The sequence below is a fragment of the Pogona vitticeps genome, chromosome 14 (genome assembly GCF_051106095.1).
Source record: "Pogona vitticeps strain Pit_001003342236 chromosome 14, PviZW2.1, whole genome shotgun sequence".
In the NCBI taxonomy this organism is placed as follows: domain Eukaryota; kingdom Metazoa; phylum Chordata; class Lepidosauria; order Squamata; family Agamidae; genus Pogona; species Pogona vitticeps.
This window is the reverse complement of record NC_135796.1, coordinates 18993037-19012948: the sequence shown is the minus strand read 5'-3', so window position 1 is coordinate 19012948 and position 19912 is coordinate 18993037. Positions and strand designations below refer to the sequence as shown.

The following is a 19912-nucleotide window of genomic DNA, read 5'->3' as shown; positions in this document are numbered from 1 at the left end:
GGACCGTTTGAGCCCCATCCTGGAATCTCGCCTCTCATCAGTCACTCCCACTTGGATAGAAATCTTAAGCCCACGTTGTCCAAGAAGGATGTTTGTAGGAATACTAAGCGTTGACTAAACCTTATTGTGTGCAGTAGGTTAATGGACCACGGCGGTGGCCGGGTGGGGGGAAGGTTGGACCCCTAGGGTTAGGAGAAACACAAAGAGTCTAGACGTTACTTCCTGCCTGTCAGAAGGACGCAGATGAGCGGCCTTCTGCCCATTGAGGGAAAGCTAGAGGCCATCATGCCGGAGGCCGTGGCTCCTTCTGCTAGCAGCTGGAGAGCAGCGACTGCAGCGTTTCTAACCCCCTTTCTTTTCCCCCCCAGGAGAAAGAGAAGGCGCACGAAGGGGCGCGGCCGATGCGAGCCATCTTCCTCTCGGACGGGAACATCTTCACCACCGGCTTCAGCCGCATGAGCGAGAGGCAGCTGGCCCTCTGGAACCCCGTGAGTTGCTGTGGTTGTCGGGGACCCGCGTGGTCCATACGCAGAGACATGGGCCACCAATGTCCTTTGGGGAGGGAAACTCTTCTGCCCATAGCTTTGTCGTTTGCTCCTTCCTGACTCTTTGTGAGACGCCCCTTGAGCTCTTCCGTCTTTTCCAAACTTCTTATTCTGTACAAACGTTGGCATAACTGCCTTTTGCAGCGACCCACGATCGTGTGGGCGATGTTCTGTTGAAAAACGTTGCTCAGCTCTGCTCCTGCCTCCATGCCAGCACAGAGCAATCCCTCCGGGGGAATCACAGAGAGGAGGTCTTTCCTCATTTTATTTTATTTTTTCTTTCAGCAGGATAGCCGGGGAACTTGGAGCAAAGCTCGAAAGCACCGTCTCGGTCTCTTGAAAATAAAAGCTGCTGTTCTCTTTCCCTCCAGAAAAGTATGGAAGAGCCCATCGCCCTCCACGAAATGGACACCAGCAACGGGGTGCTGCTTCCTTTCTACGATCCAGACACCAACATCATTTACTTATGTGGAAAAGTGAGTATCGGAGGCTTTGGTGGGTGGAATCCTGCCTGCAAAAAGCAGCGGGGGGGGCCGTGGCACAAAACAGGTGGCGCGCAGAGGTTGCTGGTGCAGTTGCTGTTCCAGCTCCTTGTCCCCAAGAGAGAGAGGAGGGTCCCCCCCCCTCTCAATCAGATCTCTCTCCTTCCACCCACCCACGTCCCAGACAAAATAAACCACCGTTTCAGGCTGCAGAGCCAGAGTTTGGGAGTTTGATTCTCCGCTCTGCCCTCCTTGATATGATCCGAGTCGATGATCCGTAGAGTCCCTTCCAACTCTGCAGTTCTAGAAGGAGGAGGAGGAGGAGGAGGATTTAGCAGGATAAAAACCACACCGAAGGATATTGCAAGTCGATCTGTTTCTGCTCAAGTGTTTCCAAAATATTTGTTTGCCAAACTCTCGGGGCCTCCTTGTTTATTTGTTTGGGGTTTTTTTATATATATATACAAATGTTTCTTTTCCGCTCTGCAGCCCAGAGTGGGCTCCCAGAATCGTTACCGTTAAAAGTAACCCTTTTTAAAATAGCGGCGATCCCATTGAGAAACACAAAAACAGCAAAGAGGTTACAAAAGGTTAGCAAACGTTGGCTGTCCTGAAAGCTGGGTGTTCTGGAAAGAAGATAAGCAGACCCAGAACGGGAAAAGATTTCCATCTGGCACTAAAGGCGGGACGAGAGATGGAGTGGTGCTTTTATATTCCTCGCCTTCAGACCCTAGTCAACGGGTGTGGGTGCGTGTGTGTGGACGTATCTCTGCTGTGTGTGTGTGTGTGTTTTTTAAGGGTGGAAACTGTTGCCGCATGAGTCTCTTTTGCCAAAAGGGCAAAATAAGCAAGAAAAATGGGCCAGCGTTCCCTCGTTCTCCCCGAGGGCCTTTTGTGCATCTCCTGTCGGTTTTGGCACGGCTTGTGGGGGAGAAATTTCTAGCGGGTTTGGGCTGTTGCTGAGTCCGTGTGCCCGGCTGCTCTTGTAACAGGAGGGAGAGGTCCACGTTGCCATGCGCAGAACGGCTCAAAGGTGTCTCTAGAACGTGGCCATGGCTGGGGAATGTGCCCCCCCCTGGAAGCCGTGCCCTGGGGAGGTGGCGTTCCCTCGGTGGCAGCTGCGCCACGTGGTCCCTGCTGGCCTCGTTTATTGGTCATTTCTCCCTCCCCCCCTCTTTTTTTCCGTTTGTTTGTTTGTTTTCCCAATGGGGTTTCTAGCTTGTCTCACCTTGCGTTGCTCAGCTTCACAGGGGAGCCACCCAAGTCCGTCGTCAAGAGCCTGTGTTCTCAAAGGAGACCTTGTTTCTCCTAAAAAGGGTCCTTTGCACAGAAATCATTCCTGCCCACTTGCCGTGGGGCGGATGGTGTGCGCAGAGGAGAGAGGCCAGGAAGGGTCCTGCCATACCAGATGCCCACCAAAGACCCCAACAGACAGTAAAAATCAAAGGCAGTCAGCCCCTTTTTGAAGTCTTCTGCTCTTGTCCTTTCGGGACATTTAGGATTAATTCACAACCCAGTGGAGGCTCCCCTGGCCTGGCCTGGGGGGGGTTTGCTCTCCCTCGGCGCAAGTGGGGCATTCCCCCCCATAGTCATCCGCCTTCCTTCCTCTGCCCCCCCACCCCCTTCCTCATTCCAGGGCGACAGCAGCATCCGTTACTTCGAGATCACCGCCGAGTCCCCCTACGTTCACTACCTCAACACCTTCAGCAGCAAAGAGCCCCAGAGAGGGATGGGCTTCATGCCGAAGCGAGGCTTGGATGTCAACAAGTGTGAGATAGCCAGGTAAGGGGCCCCTTTCTCTGCCACGGGGCCCTGGGTTTCAGCCCCCCCCCCCCCCCGGGAAGAGCAGCAGCGAGGGGCTCTGTCTCCGTGGCGTTTCTGGCAGAGAACAAAACGAGGGATTCTTCCTCAAGGCTTACATCTTCCCGATCACGTCTTCAGTCTGCTGTAGAAAAGTGTTTTTAATCCTCTTTTTTTTTTAACTTGTGTTTTTCATCTGTTTTTAAATACATCGCATCCGTCCTCTTGTATGTTGCGTAGAGAATCCTGGTGAGCAGGAAAGCGAAAAGGCAGCCATTTTTAAAGAAACAGGGAGTCGTGTACGGTGGCGGGCCGAGGGCCGGAAGCCAGCGGGCAGAGCCAGGTCCCCTGAAAAAGTCCTTCTGCGCTGTTCTGGCCCGTTTGCCTCTTTCAACATCAGCACCAACAGACTGTGTCTTTTCAGAGAGTGGCGCAAGCTAGTGTGATTCCCCCCCCCCTTTTGTCTGAGATCCACTGGCTGACATTTTTTTAAAGACCGTGCTTGTCCTTAGCAATATATTTGTGTGCAGAAGGTCCCACAAAGGGATCCCTGAACTTCCCAGTTAGGCCTTATGGATCAACAGCCCACCCACCCCGACATTTCCCTGATTCCCTGTGTTTCCTTTTGGCTTCCCCCCTCTCGTGTGCTTTTGTTTATAAGTCGCTTTGAGGACCTGAGGGGAAAGTCTTGACCCCGTTCCCTTCTCTGTGTTTTTCCCCCCTTCTATAAAGGTTCTTCAAACTCCATGAGCGGAAGTGTGAGCCCATTATCATGACCGTCCCTCGGAAGGTGAGCGCTGGCCTCGTTTTGGACACGCGAGTGGCTGTTCTAGGAGGACGGGGTGGGCAAAGGACATCTCTTTCCCCCCCTCTAGAATTTTTTTGGGGTGGGGTCTTTTTGGACTAAAACTCCCATCCTTCTTAACCTGCGTGAGCCAAGCACAAAGTGTATCTCTCTCTCTCTCTTTCCTTCTTTCTTACGTTCTTTTTTCCACCCGCCACAGTCTGACCTTTTCCAAGACGATCTGTATCCAGACACCGCTGGACCAGAAGCGGCTCTAGAAGCAGAGGAGTGGTTTGAGGGCAAGAACGCCGACCCCATCCTCATCTCCTTGAAGCACGGCTACATCCCGGGCAAAAACAGGGACCTCAAGGTGGTGAAGAAGAACATACTGGACAACAAGCTGGCCGCCCTCAAGAAGAGTGATGTCGTCAGCACCCCAAAGAAAGCAGCAGCAGTAGACCCTTCCAGCACTGTGAGTCGTCAGAATAAGTTGCTAGTCCTCAGGGTCTAGGGGCCTGGGTTTCATTTTTCTCCTCTCCGCTCGTGTGTCATGTTTAGAAGCTGGGAGAGGGAGTGCCTTGTGTCCTCCCACCAGACGCATCTTCTAAATAAGGGGTTAGAGCCAATGATCCAAAAATCACACCCAATTATGCAGAATCTACAAACTCTGACTTGACCTGAGGTTTACTCTGGTTGGGGTGAACAGTTGGGTTGAGGCCCAGGGCTTTTAAAGGAAAAGCAAAGAGTGCTACTTATAAGCTGCCCCATAGCACTTAAAACTCTCTCTGGGCAGTTTACAATTTAATTATGCAAGTTACACATCCCCCCCCCCACTTACCCCCAGCGAGCTGGGTTACTCGGTTTACTATGGAAGGTTGAGTCAGCCTTAAGTTGGCTACCTGAATCCGCTGAGATCGAAGGCAGGTTGCGAGCAGAGTCTTGATGCCAGCACTGCAGTTTAATCTCCTAGCTGGTGTTTCCCCCGCCCCCATGGTTGCACTAATATTCACAGTTTCCTTCCCCTGTCTGTTCATGTATTATTATTGGGTGTTTTTGTTTTTTTAATTTTTAGCAAAACGAAGCCAAATTGGATGAAATTTTGAAAGAGCTCAAATCTCTAAAAGACACAATCACCCATCAAGATGAACGCATTTCCAAGTTAGAACAGCAGATGGCGAAGATGGCCGTTTGAGGGCCGGGCGGGGATGGGGTGGGGGGAGGAGGAAGGAAGGAAAGAAAGAAAGAAAGAAAAAGGAAGGAAGGAAGGAAGGAAAGGAAGGAAGCCGAGTGCCCGAAATGTGAGCCACGCTGTGGGTTCGGTGGGAAGACCCCCGCCCGTCGTCGGGAGGACGTTTCCAAAGCCGGGCCCGCGTGACCACTTCGGGCCCCGTTCCCGGTTCCGGCCCGAGGTTTCTCCTCCTCAATTCCGAAGCGCCAGCAAAAGCCGACGATGATTTGAAACCAAGCCCCTTTTGAGTGCGGAAACCTTAATTTTCTATTGTTTTGGTGACCTGTGGCCATTTCAAGACTGCTGCTGTTACAACTCGTTGCTCCTCGTGCTTTCATTTATTTGAAAACAAAACAAACAAACAAACAAACAAACAAAACCAGCCATTCCACTCACCCCTCTTGACGAGGAGCCAAGATAATGTATTGAACTTTCTAGGATTTGGGACCAAAATCACATTGGTTGTTTTTTTTAAAGAAAGTATAACTTTTTTTAAAATTTTGACTTTTAAGTTGCCAAAATCCCAAAGTATTTCCCTCCCCCTGACCTCCTTTTTACCATTTTTCAGTATTCTTTGTTTTTAATCTCAAGGAACATCACTCTCTTGTGTATTTGTGCCGTTCAGAGAACAAAATGAGTTCTGTGTAAACGCTGTTAAATCTTCAGACGATTGTAAAGATAATCCCACTGCCAGGTGTCGAGAGACCCACCCATCGAAAGAGTTTTGAGCTTTCTGACTTGCCATAAATACATCCTCATTCAACCCCTGTTGACTCTGTTCTCAACCCCAGAAAGGAGGCCCATCTCTTGTGCCTTCCCCCTACTCCACATTCTATCATCCTGGGGAATTTGAGGGTTTGTTTTTTTGTTACTGTTGTTTTGCCAGACCTGTGTTGCCATTATTCAAGCATCTGTTTGTGCTTTGGTTTAATCGGGATGATGTAAAAAAAAATCAGCCTGCTAGAAACGCAGAATTTTCTGTGTTTGGTTCCTGCAGAGGATGGCTCTGTTTGTCCTTCCTCTGCGTGTGCATGTGTTTGAAAATTTGGCCATGGGGACCTTAAGGATGACAGGAGAAGCCCTACATTTTGCAAATGATGTTCAAGATGACCCCCACACGCCAGCTGTGTCTTCTGCCTCAGAGTCCCTGGGCTTCCTAGTTGGTCTGATCAGAATGGCTTTGCTTCTTTAAGAACAGTGACAGACCAAGCAGGATTTCTCTCTCTCTCTCTCTCTCTCCTTTTGCTTGAGAAATTCCAGTTAAAAAATGAATGCCAAACCAGCAGAAAACAGCAGCAGGAGATCTGCCTGCTCTTGGTGGCCCTGAATACCATCCTTCTGTCATCGGGCAGCCTGAAGGGAGGGAAGGTGAGGAGAGGAGCCGTTGTGGGTAGAGGGGAGGGTTGGGTCTCTGTGATCAGCTCCGTCTTGAATGAACTCGGACTCACGAGTCACAGCCGCTGGAAGCGAGGGGGGCCGCCTTGACTGCCTGGAGCCTCTCTTGAATCAGGGGTTCCCCACCTGGCGTCCCCAGGCGTTCTCGGACTACAATCCCCAGAAGCCTTCGCCCACCAGCTGTGCCGGCCAGCATTTGTGGGAATTGCCATCGGAGAACATCTGGTGACCCCTTGTCCTAGGCCAGTAGCTGCCCTCGCCACCTTCCAGCCATCTTTCGTGGGCAGAATTTGCCCTTCGCTCTTGCCCATGAAGCCCACGGAAAGTTCAAAGGCTGCCGAAAGACAGCCGTAGCCATGTTGGAAGGAGCCGAGCAGAGAAGCCAAAGTGGGTGACCCCCAAAGCCAGTTGCAATTTTTGGGGGGGGGGGCGGAAGGAAAGAGGATGGTTCCCCCCCCTTAGCCCCTCTTCACATGTTTCTGCTGGGCTGGGGATGTGATTTTGATGCCCGTCATCTCTACGGAGCGTCTTTCCCCGAGGAGGGGGAAAGGGCTACGTTGCCAAATTCCTCTGCCGTTCGTGCCCAGTCTGTTGTTGCGTGGGACCTTCTTTTTCCTCGAGGAGGGAGAGACCACCTCAGTTGCAAAAGAAACCCACAGACCCACGCAAGGCAGGGTTGGAATGCTTGTATAAAAGTCGAATCTGGAGTAAAATTTGTTTATAAAGGGTCCGGCATGTTTTGAAATGAAAGACCACATTTCCCCATTGGGGGTGGCGTGGGAAGGAAAGCCATTTCCCCCTGTTGTACCCACGTGGTGCCACCCCTGATGAGGAAAGTCTTTCTCAAAATATCTTCGGCATTTTTGCCAGTTTACCGTTTTATATGTTCATAGGAAACCTCTCTCCTCCCTCTGGGCCTTCCAGTCGTTTCTGAGTAAGGCGTATTACCTGGTGCCTGAAAGAACAGTTGAGCTGGTGCTTCGCTGGAAAAAAATATATATATCAAAAGATGTGTTTCTCCATTTTTTTAACACAGACACACAAACATGTCTAGGCGTCTGTTTCACAGCTTCTTTTAAGAGGCATAAACAATGCCATGTTCCTGTAGTTCAGTAGCCTAGCAAAAAAAGTTTTTTTGTGGTGGCCATATCCATTTTTTAAAATTTTTTCCTGCTTTTTATTTTTAAGCACTGCGGGTTCAGGACTGGAACAGCGAGGCTTTGGTGTTTCTGAGGACGATGCTAGCAAGCGTGGGTGGAAGGTTATACCTGGTGGACAGAGCAGTGGTCAGTTCAGCTGGGAAAAGTAGCGATGGGATGAGGTAGGTGCCCCTGTCGTTCACAGGGTCGGATATTTTTTTTAAAAGGATTTGGAAGTTGAGTGGAAGAGAGAAGAGCACCAGCAGTCTCTGCTGATGGGCACGGGGTCTGTCGTTGAGAGGGATCTGGAGGGGGTGCGTGAGGTGTCAAGAAGGAAGACCTTGGTTGTTGAGGAAGGATTGTGGAGCCACTCCCCTCCCTAGGTTACGATACCTTTGCAAATCTCTACCCTAGGCTGCCATTCTTGGAGACTTCCTGGTTTTAAACCAGGAGCGATGGAATGAGGAATGCCCGGTTTCGTTCTGAATGCCCGGTGCGGGACATCAGCTGGTTCCCCTCTTCCTCTCTGGCCCCAAAGGGACCACCGGCTTTTCTGTGGAATGACCCCCCCCCCCCCCATTGGTTTCAAAGGAAAAGGGTCGCCCGCCAGCGAGGCTCAGCATCCATTTTAATTTCTAGCTTGTGTTTTTACTTGAAACAAACTGGGGGATGCCTAGCCAGGCTCAGAAGGTAGCCGTGCCTGCAGCTTCTTGCTTGCTCTGTCGTCCTACCACCCCCCCCCCCTTAAAAAGAGAGAGAGAGAGAGGGAGAGGGAGGGATCCAGAACAGTTATTTGAGGGATTGCGCTCTCCGTTCTGTCCAGATACTTGCTTCCAGTTTCAAAGATTTAAAAGAAAATGGATTACAAAACAAAACAAACAAAAAAATCCTGCAACTCTGTGGTTCTCTTTTTTTTATTTCTCCAAGGGAACGTGTGCGTCTGGGCACAGCCCAACCCGGGGGAATGGCGGGGGAACCTCATATGAGCCACTGAATGGCACTGTCGTCCTTGGCCCCCCTGCAGCCGAGACACAAACTCGGTTGAAAATGTCTCGGAAGGTGGTGGTGGTGGCGGGGGGTTTGAAATCAGTGGCTCGAGCGCAGCTTGCTCAAATGTCGAGGGCAAATTGATCGCTTCTTCAGCTACTCCAGCGTTTGCAGAGCTAACCGGCGGCTATTTAGCTCTCTGGGGATTTAGGCTGGAGGTGTACGGGACTTACTCTCGGTTTGAAAGGTCCATGCACCAAGCGACCAACATCCTGTCTCCCCCCCCCCCCCGGGCAGACTCTTGGGACTGGGGAAGGCGTGCTTTCAGGGGTGCAGGACTCGGCGTTCTGCAGTTCGTGGAACTTACCGGACTTTTTCATAAAATGTAGAAGGATCAACCCTGATCCATCGCTTTTCACAATAGCAGAATGGGTTGGTCTTCACCTCTGAGCAGAGTCCCTGACCCCTTTTCTTAAGACTCAGGCCTCAGTGAAACAGACTTGAGAAAATGTGAAGAACATGCTGGTATAGGATCAGGGCCCCTCAGCGTTTGATTTTCCGAGAGGCAACTCGATAAAAGTATATGTATAATGTTGCTTGAGACCTGCCAATGCTTGGTTTCATTACACCACCCCATCGTATTTCTGTTCCTATAGGCAAAAGCCTCTTAACATCCGCTTCATATAGTCATAAATTCTCATTTGTGTACCCACTTCCTTTCCTTCTACTATAATTAACGGTTTCTCCCTAACCCTTGGGATTACTTAAAAGTTTGCATTGAGGTTTTCTAAAGTGAAAATTTAAACACCTTTTTTTTTTTAAGAATAAGGTGGTCAAAAAGGGTGGACTTGATGGCCTTAGAGGCCCCCTTCCCACTCCTGGGATTGTAGGATTCTTAAAAACCTCCCTGTCTTCTCCAGGCTGGGCTAAACATACTCTCTTCCCTCCGTCGTTTCTCAAGGTCACTTCCCGGTTTTTCAATCTCCTCTTTAAACTCTGGTGCCCCAAAGGGAAGGTCCGGTCACAAACCACAAAGCAGTGCTCTGACATCCCCTCCATCGGGACCCTCGGGACTACGCATGCGCTATATAACATATAGTGTCGGCTATGATCCACGTTACATATATAGGGTTTTCCTTTTAATCTTCTCAGACTGTGGGTAAGTGAATCAGTGGATCCTGATCCCGTGGATAAAAGGGGTCCAACTGTGTTCTGTAAGGGTAAGCTAGGCATGTTGAGCTTCAACTCCCCCAAACCGGAGAGGGTTGGCTGGCGCTGGGCAGCTTTGGCCAGAGAGGATTGGGGCCGGCGGACCCACATGTTGGCGTCTTAGGCAGTCTTCTGTTCTTGGTGGTTTTCTGCCTCCGCCCCGTCCTTGCAACAGCCCATGAAAGAGGAAATGACATCGGAGTGATGGTGAAAGATATTCTTGCGGTCCTTTGCTCGCCCAGAGGTTTCTTTCTTGTTGAGAACATGGCTTCTCTGAAGATGAGGAAGAGATAGTCGCCGGTCAAGGCAGGGGAGAGATCATTGTAAGGATTATTTGTTGAGAAACAATCGCACCCCCATTTGTTAAACAAAGATCCGTCCGGGGACATAGATGAATGTATGCCACCTTGTTTTCCATAGTGGCAAGAATGTGTGCGCTTCTGGCCATGGGAAATCCAGATCTGAGTCCATTTTGGGGGGTTTGGGGACTTTGCCTTATCCAAGAGGACATCTGGCAGACAACCTTTGGTGCCGAATAAAAGGCCCCAGCACCGAAAATGCCACGTTAATTGGCCTCCTACCTTGTGTGGCAAACAGACGCAAACACCGAAGTTTGTGCCTGTGTAGATTCGCCCTCTGTCCCCGTTTTCTACGTTTCCCGAATCCATCTGTATTTCAGAGGGCAAGACCCCGTTTGTTGTTATTGGTCTGGAATCACGCCTGCACCGCTTTGCGTGGCCGTGGCTGGGAGGAAGCTTCGTAGGGGTGCCACGGAGCTAGTCTTAAAGGGGCCAAACACGTCGCTCCCTTTTCAGCTCCTACCCACCCACCCCTTTTTGGAGCCAAGGCTCTTCCATTTTGGCCCTCCTGGATTACTGCTCCCATCTGTCGCAGTGCGGCCAGGGATTAGGCTACCGTGGGACTTTTTGAAAAGCCCCAAAGAGAGTGTTCTAGAGAGGAGCAAAAGTGGCAGCTCTAGAAGAAGTTACTTCCTGGAACTGCGGTGCCCAGAATCCTCCGTCCAGCAAGCTGGGGTTTGTAGTCCAGAAGCGGCTGTTTTTCCCCCCAGCCAGGGTCGATGGAACGAATGCATGTAGACGACTCTTGACATGTGGAGGAGGCACATGAAGAAAGCCGTTTTTTAAATAAAAAGGAAAGAGGAAATCACACGCATCCTGCTTGAGCTGAGACGCTGTTTGGGATTCATGTGCGCAACACAGTCTTAGGGATGTGCTCTGCCTTTCTTGTCATTTGACACACACAAACACGCAGAGAGAGAGTCTTCTCCCACCCCCTGGCTAGAGGAAGCTGCCTCGTCATGTACAGGCTACAGAACCACCGCAAGCCTTCCGATGTTGCTTTTCCTTCTCAAGCCCGCCTGGCTGTCGGTTTCTGTGCTGTGCTGCCCCATAGCAGGTAAGGGAAATGGGTCTCTCAATCTCTCTCTCTCTCTCTCTCTTTGGAGCTTGGATCGATCGGTCCCTTCTCCTCCACTTCCTAGGCAACCACCTGCTGGGGCTGGCATCACCCTTTTAAAGAGCTAACAACCGGCTGCCTGCCGGTGGTACCCTACATGGATAGCCCAAGGGTAGAGCCGGCCCTCCTGAATCTTCCGCAGCCTGGTTTTCGCTCTTCTCTGGGATGGGAAATGATCCAGGCAAGCCATTAAAAGAATTCAGTCATCATGTCACATTTGATTTATGTTTTTGGTGCAAAATCCACCCAGAACTGGATCTGGAGGGAGATTTTTGTCCCCTCTTGAGTTTCGGGAACCCTGCCCCCTTAGGCTTCAGCCCCTGCCCTATGCTGTTGTTTTGGGTTGCCCCATTATTATTATTTATCCTTTGAACGCAAGCAAAAATGGTGGGAGTCAGAAACCTTCCCCAGAAGACCCGCCCAATCGTTGCAAAACTTGAAAAAGTTAAGACCAGACCCATCTCCAGCCGGAAGGGTTAATGAAGGAGTGGCCTAATTTAAATGCCTCTGAGATGCTTTGAAGCACCTTTTAGAATTAACTTTTGAAAGTAACTAGAGAACATCAACTGTTTTTTTCCCCATCCGAGAGTGCTTTTGAAAGATAGCTTTGTTACACCTTCGTAACTGGTGGGGCCAAGCCGTTACAAGTTGCTTCCCTTCTTCCTCCGTCTGTTCTAAACTGGTTAGCAAAGTGGCCGTGGGAGAGATTAAAAACAAACCAGGATGCACCAGGACAAACCGATAAGGCGCCTGTCGAACCAGATAAGCATACAAGTGACAACAATCTATAAAGGCCACAAAGGAGAACGGTTTAGGTCTCTGGCTGTGGAAGCAGAAGGTTCGGCAGTTCGATTCCCCGGCGTTCCTTCCAGCTCTGCCCATCTAAGATTATTATAATTTTTTTTCCCCAAGAAGTTCAACTAATGGAGTTGGGAGTGCTAGCTAGCCCTGTTGGGAGTAGCAGAACAGCACAGAGGATGTTCCAAAGTTGGGGTGCCGCCACAGGTCCACCTCGGCTGAGCTCCTACGTAAGATAATTTATCTGACAAAGGACTAGAGGAATGAGTCGCCATGGGGTCAAACTGGAGATCCGTCAGTTAGTGCCTCATTTAAAAAAAAGAAAGAGATCTCGTGAGATAAAAGACCAGTTTATTCTCGCTTAAGGTCACCTAACCCTGAGGCTTGTTCAGTTCTGTGTTTTGTTTCCCTCTTGGTGGGTCAAAATGGGGACGATTCGCAAATTCGGAACAAATATTGACGTGTATCTTTGGCTACGTTTCCCCAGGTCGAATGGCTGCGGCGTGGCTCTTCTTGTTGACGTTCTCCTTGAACCTTCTCGTAGTTGGCGGTTTCAGGCTCCCCGCGATAAGCTTCCTCATCCAAGAGGGGCCCCCAGGAAAGGAGGTGGGGTCACACAAGCCGGCTGGCAACGAGGGTCCTGCCTTGGCGGCCCCCCAAAAGTGGGAGTGGAAAGCAGCAGGTGAAGGAGATCTCGGACGTCCCTTAGCCTCCCGCAGAAGAAGAGATGGCGGGACGGTGTCTAAAGACTCTACCAATGAACTACCCAAGAAAAGTCTGCCAGTCAAAGCTGAAGATAAGGTTTCTCTTGGGTTGACCTCTGAAGGCAAAATGGCGAAGCCTGCTCCTAATGTCACCGCAGCAACTGCCTCCCGAGGCAAGGTCTCTCAAGACGTGGCAGCTTCTGCCTCCAACGGGGTCTCCCATTCCAAGACTCCCAAACAGGCCGCCCCGTCTCCTGCCCGGAAGTCCGGCCCCAACGTTGGCGAACCCTCCGCTATAACCAAAGGTGCTCAAGATGGCGGGCGCCATTTTGTTTCCAAAGGCAGTCCAGTTGCAACCCTCAATTCCTCGGAAGCCGTGCTTCCTGGAAGGGAAAATGCTTCCGTTTCTCTTAGAGAAGCAGGGGACGTTTCAACCACCACTGAACACTGGCCGTGGCTGCACGACGTGACTAGCGACGCCCCTCAGACGTTGACGGAGGGTGAGCGGGTTGTCACGTCGGCCCCATGGCAGGAAGGGAAGAAAAAGAGAAAGGGTGATTTCAGAAAAGCTGTGCCGAGTCCCACCACAGATGGGTCGTGGATGCACTACTTGTCCACTGCCTCCGCGCTTACTTGGGTGGACAATTTAGATCTTTCCACGGCAACTCGTGAGGAGGAAAGAGACACACGCCAGCCTCTCCCAAGAGCGAAGGGAAGGAGCGTTGATTCTCCCAAAACGGTTAGCACAGGTTGGCCGTGGTTAGAGGAGATCTCTACTCCCTCGTCCCAAACTTTGATGGAGGATTACGATGCTTCCACCGTGACTCCAGGGCAAATCTTGGGCACAGAGAAGACTGGCCGGAAGGGAAAAGGAATGGACGGTTCCCGTTTGAGACCCGCTACCGCTGGGGGTCCCACGGCAGCCACTAGCAGCACCACCGCCTTGGTGAAACCTCCCCCTGCCGTGTCTCCCAGGGGGCCCCCCGACCTTCTTGGCAAGTGTCTACTGGCCATCCTGCTGCTGGCCCTCGTGGCCGCCATCTTCATCGTGATCACCACCGTTCTCGCCATCATTCTGTGGCGCCAGAAGCGGGCCTCTAAGCGGAACGGCCAGAACCACACCGAGATGGTGTGCATTTCCTCCTTGCTGGCTGCGGAAGAGGCCGAAGAAGCTAAGCAGAGGCAGCCCAAGGTGAAGAGGCTGAAAATGTTGGGGGACAGCAACGGGTTGGAGACGGAAATGGACAACTTGACTCTGAACAGCTTCCTGCCCGAGCATTGACCCAAACTATTTCAGGACCTGGAAAAGCGCTTTAACTACAACTCCCAGAATCCCCAACCAGCTTTCCCACGCTCTGTTCTTCCTGGGTTTCAGGCCCCTCTAGTCTACTTGACGGGGAACCATCCAGCGTTCTGCTGTGTTTGATTGAAGCACATCCATGGCCGACCTGCTCTGTTTACGCTGCATGTATGATTGGTTACATACAGCATTGCTGTCTAAATTCTGCAAAAATTCGGCAAGTCTGACTAGTTTTTCCTCTTACTTTGCATTATCTGTTCAGCCATTGGGGAGCAAGGAAAGGCTGGTGATTCCTGTTTGGAAGGTGTGTGTGTATCCGCTGTGGGTTTTCATCTGAACTTTCCAGAAGCTATCCAAGGCTGTGAATCTGTAAGTTAGTGTATGTCACTTTCTGCAAACGTAGCAATGCTGTGCATCCCCTAAGCATCTTTGAGAGCTGTCTGTGAAACCATAAGAGCTAGAAACTTGAGTCATTTTAAATATACATTGAACCCTGCCTTCCAAGAAAGCAACGTTTTTGGCCTGCTTCTAGGTTTTGGGTTTTTTCTTGCCTTCAGGCGTCTTCCCAGCAAAAGCGCTGCTTTGAACAGACGTATCCTAAAACACCATCATCTCGTCAGAGAGAACTGTTTGTCACAAAAGGAGCTAATGAGTCATTCTCCAAAAGCATCAGGCAAAGGATACCATGTCCTTTCACGGCAGTGGGGAGGGAAGGAGGATGCAAGACATAACTTTTCCTCCCTGTGTCAAAAGAGTAAGCCTACGAGCTGCCTTTTGCGGGAGGGGGGGAATAGAGAGGGGGGGAATTAGCCTGTTTCTTTACAGCTCGTGTCTTCCGTTTTGCTCTTACCCGGCAGCACCAGGAAGAAAAAGCCACCACGCACTTCCTTGCCGGCTTCTAGGCGTCTGTTCTTTAGGTATCTTGAAATGTCAGTTATAAACCCCAGAGCTCAGTCCACAGGAGCAGAAAGATGGGGGGGGGCTTGTCAGTTTTTTGTTGCATCGGGGGAAATAGAACAGTCTGACCCCTCTGAAGGTTTTGGTTTCGATGTGCGTTTCCATCTCGATTTTCTTTGGACTGCTAGATGGATGGGAGAGTGGTAAAAGGAAAGGGGGCACAGATCCGAAATATACTGAATATATTGAAATAGAATTGCCCACCATCGTGGGGTGGGGTGGGCTGTCCGCTGTCGGAAACAGGAGACTCGGGGTGCGTCGAGAGTGACAAGCTGAAAGATCACCATTTCTGGGTCGGTGGAGAAGGCTGGACCCGTCGTGGTGAGCCCGGAACTGGCTCACATCTCTGTTTTAGGATTTCGGTTCTCCAAATAACCCTCAAGAACAAAACTCTGAAGGGAAGAGGGCGGCTCACTTGAGGGGCCTCCGGACCTCGAGGGCAGAAATGAAAGTTTCTTCGCTCGCTCAAACCTGGAGCAAAAAAAGGGAGGCTGGCTTCTGCCTTTCCTTGCTTCCTCGTGGGTTCCCAAAATAGACCCACACTCCTCTGTGCGTGTGTGTGTGTGCATCTCCTGTTCTCTTTCTCCAGTCGTGAACCATCCAAAAGTTTCGAAAGTTTGCCACTGAAAGGGGTCATGAGTCACACAGGGAGGGCCTCTTCTCTGGCAGCGAATGGGAACGAACCTTCATGGTTCAGATGCAGACCCAAGAGACCCCCCCAGGTTTGGAGGAGTCGGGGGGGGGCTGATTCTTTAGCGGCATCATCATCATCATCACCTCCACAGCTTTTTGTCAGCAGAGTCACAAAGTAGACAGCGCTGCGGGGCTGAAAAACCAAGGAAGCCACAAGAACCGCCGCGTCTGGCTCATTTTTGCTTTCCGGAACGTAGAGGATGTACAGTATGCACAAGGAATTATTTCGGCACTGAAGAAATTCTGCAATCAGAGTGACTCACAATTGCCAGTCAGTTGCAAGGCTTTGCGAAGCTGTTGCGTTGTCGTGTTTCTGGGTCATGGAAGAGTTTAGCATGTTGTTTTCAATAATAATTGTCAGAACTCGTGGCAACAGATGGAAGCAACACACAAAGCCTTTGAGGGGGAAACGGGCTTCAAAGACAGGCTCCTCATTACGTTATCGGCAGCTGCCCCAGAGGATGGAAAAGTTACTTTTGGGAGGAACTATGACGTGTCCTCCGATGTTGGCTGCTGTCACCTCTTGGCCTGTGTTTCAAAACAACTAATCTGAAGTGTCGCCATGGTCCTGCTTCCAGAATGGTGGAACGACGAAGCCAGTGGCTGAAATAATTCTGAGGAGCCCCAGCTTCCTGATGTGCATGGCAGCAAAGGATCGGGGCCCAGTTGTGTCACGCCCAGTGCCTCGAAGGAGCAGGAGCATAGCAGGGTGAATGGTACTCCTCTTCGGAGTAAAAGGTCTCTCATGCTAATCTTATCTTCATCCGCAGCCTACAAGATAAGAGTGATGCGGCTGGCCAGTGTGAAAGGATCCAAAATCATTCGTACCCAGAGCCGAGTTGTGTATTGAGCCGCAGACGTTTAGCATTAGCTAAACCACTTCCTTATTGCCAGGGGGTTTATCTTAACCCACACTTTGAGATGTCCCTCCCCAGTGTGGATAATGCGATTACCATTTTCTGTATCCTGTTTCACTCTGAACTCACCTCTCCCCCAACTCTTGTCGTCTGGATGTATTTTCTCTGAGGCTTGGACGTTATATTCTCCTATTCTGAAGAAACGGGATTTTACTCTGTGAAAGCTCACCCTAAAATAAATATTTTTGTCTTGACAACACTGCAAGATTGTTTCCCCCTTTTTCCTCTTTTGATCCCGTGCCCTTTTCTCTCTGCAAACAGAAATGTTGCGTCCACTTTAAAACCAAGACATTTATTTCAGTGTCGGCTTTCGTGCCTTGCAGCGAAATAAATTTGCTTGCCTTAAAAGTTTCCAGAGTGTTTTTCTTTAGGACTGTTTTGTGTGTCTTTCTTTTTGCCAAAAGCAGAAAGAAGGCCACCTCTTCGGAAATGCCAGTAGACGGTGGTGCTCCTTCGATGCACAAGAGGGCGACCGCACACCAGTGGTGTGTCCAGACCGGTTGCCGTAAGATTGGAGCTTTGAAAAGTTCCAATTTTTGGACCTCGTTTCCCAAAATTCATCCCTTCATCCCCAAGAGCAAACTTTTTAGTTCTCCGGAACAGCCACGTTCCCCAGCTTTGCAATTACTGGTACGTGTGGGTTGTTTTATTATTATTATTATTATTATTATTATTATTATTATTATTATTATTATTATTATTATTATTATTATTATTATTATTATTATTATTATTATTATTATTATTATTATTATTATTATTATTATTATTATTATTATTAATTAGTGCACAGTTGCCACTGTGTGACCCAGAACCCCTGGGATTCTCAAATGTCAGTGTATCCGTTTTCTGAACATTGATGCCGTGGCAAGTTTGTGCAAAGCTGTAGCCATCGAATAAATTTATCCAGTAATCCCCATTTTCAGGAGAGGAAGGAAAACATAATGCTTTCTGTCTCTCTTTTTAAAAAAGATCCATCCCTTTTTCATTCATTATTTCGTTAATTTAACCTTAGAAAGGCAGAGGCTGGAAGGGACCCTACGGATCACCAAGTCCAGCCCCCATCGAAAGAGGCCCAGTGGGGGAATCGAACTCCCAACCTCTGGTTCTGCAGCCAGAGACCAAAACCACTGAGCTATCGAGCCATTTTTTAAAAAACGTTCTGCCTTTATCCTTCGGAAAGCTCCACGTGGCATTCGTGGTTCTGCTCCTCTCTACTTTAGGGTCACGACAGTCCTGCGAGGTTGGCCTGTCCAGAAGCGCAAGGGAACCCACGGGCTCCCAAAGGCCACCCTGCTGACTTCATAGTTCTCCTGAGAGACCCCCAGAAACGGGGGTCCTTCGATCATGTGCTTTAAGGTCTCCACCACCCTGATGATGATGATGACCACAAGCTTGAGAATCACACAAGTTTTCAGGCCAGGCGGCTTTCCCTTATCAGAAAAAGAGATCTCGCCTGGAACCGTGTGTGTGTTTACTCGGCTTAAGACCTGCCCCTCTCCCTTCTTCCATTTTTCTGCAGCTGATGGAGGCCGGGATGCCGATTCAAACCAGATGTGCTTCCTTTTGGTGCCAGGCCTCTATTAAAGAAGATTGAGTTAACTTTAAAAAAAAAACAGGCAATAGTTAAAGTTTGGGAGGGTTTTTTCCCCCTTTCCTGGCGGGCCAAAATCGCCGCTTTAAGAAAATGCTGAACTTAGAGAGGGTGGTGAAGAATGAAGAATTCTTAGCGAAGGCTTCCTCTCCTGGAAAGAGGCCATGCAAAAACCCATCTGTTTGTTTTAATATAAAAAGAAGCAAGTTTTTGCTTTCCGTATGCATTTGTTCCTTTGCTCCCGGGAGAAACGGCAAATGCACGCTGTGAAAATACTTTTAAAAGTACAGCGTTTCCTTAGCCTTCGAGCGGCTCAGAAAGTGTCCCAAACCTCGGACATGTAAAGGCTGGAAAAACTGCAAGAGCAGGAAACATAACATTCAACAGGAAATCTATTCTGTCGAAACTTTTGCATTTTATTCTGTTTTTATCTGGCGCGTTTGTCTCCAGAGTGGGGGGTGGGTGGGCCAGATGGGCTGAGGATTCTGGGATTTGTAGTCCAAAAGAAAAGTCCCCAAAGAATGGTCCCAGCCCCGAAACAGGGCCGATCCAGGTGTGCCAAAGAGGGTGCCGGAGAGCTCCGGGGTTTGGGCCTCTGTCTGTGGAGCTGGAGGTTGGGAATTCGATTCCTCCCTCGGTGCCTCCTTGACAGGGGCTGGACTGGATGACCCACAGGGTCCCTTCCAGCTCTGCCAATTCTGATTACCACAGAAACAGGGCACGGAGGTGGGATATTTTTCCCTAAGGTCTCTAAGGAAGAACGGCTGGCTGTAGAAATTGCAGTCCAGAATATTTCGAGGAGAGATGGTGGCTCCTCTCGGAGCAGAAGAGCTGCCACGTCTTGCCACGTTCTTGTGTGCTTCTGCATTCTTCCTGGGTTTGGAATTTTTTCCGTCTGAGGTTGGTGCAGCGCGCTCCCTCCCTCTCCCCCCCAATCTCCCTGGTGAATGTAAACGCTCAGCAATGAAGCGGGTCAGCATCTGCTCGGCTTTTACAGCCACAACCAAGAATGTTTTTTAAAAGAGAGAGAGAGAAAGAAAGAGTTCCCAGTGGCTTTGTCAGCTGTTGCCTCCCGGAAAATGTCCGAATCTGGCCCTTTTTTCCCTTGTATTTTTATTTTATTTTGCAAGTTCCAAACCAAAGTGGAGAAAAGCCAGATGTTCTGAGCGCTTAGCTCTGGCGTGCTCGGTGGTTGGGGGGGGGGCGAGAGGAGAGGAGATTTTGCTTAATTGGCACATTATTTGGAGGGTGGGGGCGGAAACTTCAAAGCCCAGGGGTCTGCTCGGCACATGTGCATTTGGTGGCCGAGGGGACCGATCCTGATCCTGCCCGGATGAAGGCCTGCGCTTGGCCTGGGTTCCTCCCTTCCTTTGATTCTGTCTCCGGAGCTGGGCTTCCAGGGCGCTTCGAAGACGGCCATGTTTCCAGGCGAAGACGGCTGCCTCTTCAAAAACTGCTATATTTTCGAAGCCGTGGCTTCCATGCATTCCGACTCCCATCATTCCCAGCTCGAACCCAGTCCCTTTTGAGAGAACAGCTGGGAGTGACCGTGCAGAAAAATGAACTTTTCCTCTCCCTTCGTCCCGGTCCTAAAATGGAGAGAGACCAAACCTTGGGGTTCATACCTAGCATCTAAAATGCCCCGAAAACTGCCTCTCAAACTTGATGGCCAGAGTCCCCAAAATGAGTCAAATTCGTTAACCGTAAACGAGCTATGATCTGTTTTCCCCCATCCCCGGTTTCATGCATCTGGTGGGGGGTTGTGTTGGAAAAGCAGCATTTATTTATTTATTTTTAAAATAGGAGCCCTGGCTTTTCTCTCCGGTAACCTCTCTTCCACAGAAGGGCTTTTAAAACCCTCTGCCTCTTTGGTCCTGCTTTCAGCCCGCATGAAAGGGTCGTTG

The 19912-nt window shown here is 50.1% G+C and overlaps 2 protein-coding genes across 3 annotated transcripts in view; both read left to right on the top strand.

The window, feature by feature from the left end:
* CORO1C (coronin 1C) overlaps nt 1–5602 on the top strand; it is a 34184-nt gene extending 28582 nt beyond the window's left edge. For both annotated transcript variants that reach the window (XM_072983211.2, XM_078381833.1), the window contains 6 exons: nt 369–488; nt 917–1021; nt 2664–2809; nt 3560–3617; nt 3832–4083; nt 4684–5602. In XM_072983211.2, the coding sequence (XP_072839312.2) occupies nt 369–488; nt 917–1021; nt 2664–2809; nt 3560–3617; nt 3832–4083; nt 4684–4803 (801 nt within the window). In that variant the 3' untranslated portion in view covers nt 4804–5602. The remainder of the gene's footprint in view (nt 1–368; nt 489–916; nt 1022–2663; nt 2810–3559; nt 3618–3831; nt 4084–4683) is intronic.
* Nucleotides 5603–6761: 1159 nt separating this feature from the next.
* SELPLG (selectin P ligand) lies at nt 6762–16765 on the top strand. Its single transcript, XM_020801925.3, has 2 exons — nt 6762–10985; nt 12331–16765. Exons 1-2 carry the CDS (start codon nt 10922–10924, stop codon nt 13827–13829), a joined length of 1563 nt encoding a protein of 520 aa, XP_020657584.3. The 5' UTR covers nt 6762–10921; the 3' UTR covers nt 13830–16765.
* Nucleotides 16766–19912: the final 3147 nt, after the last annotated feature.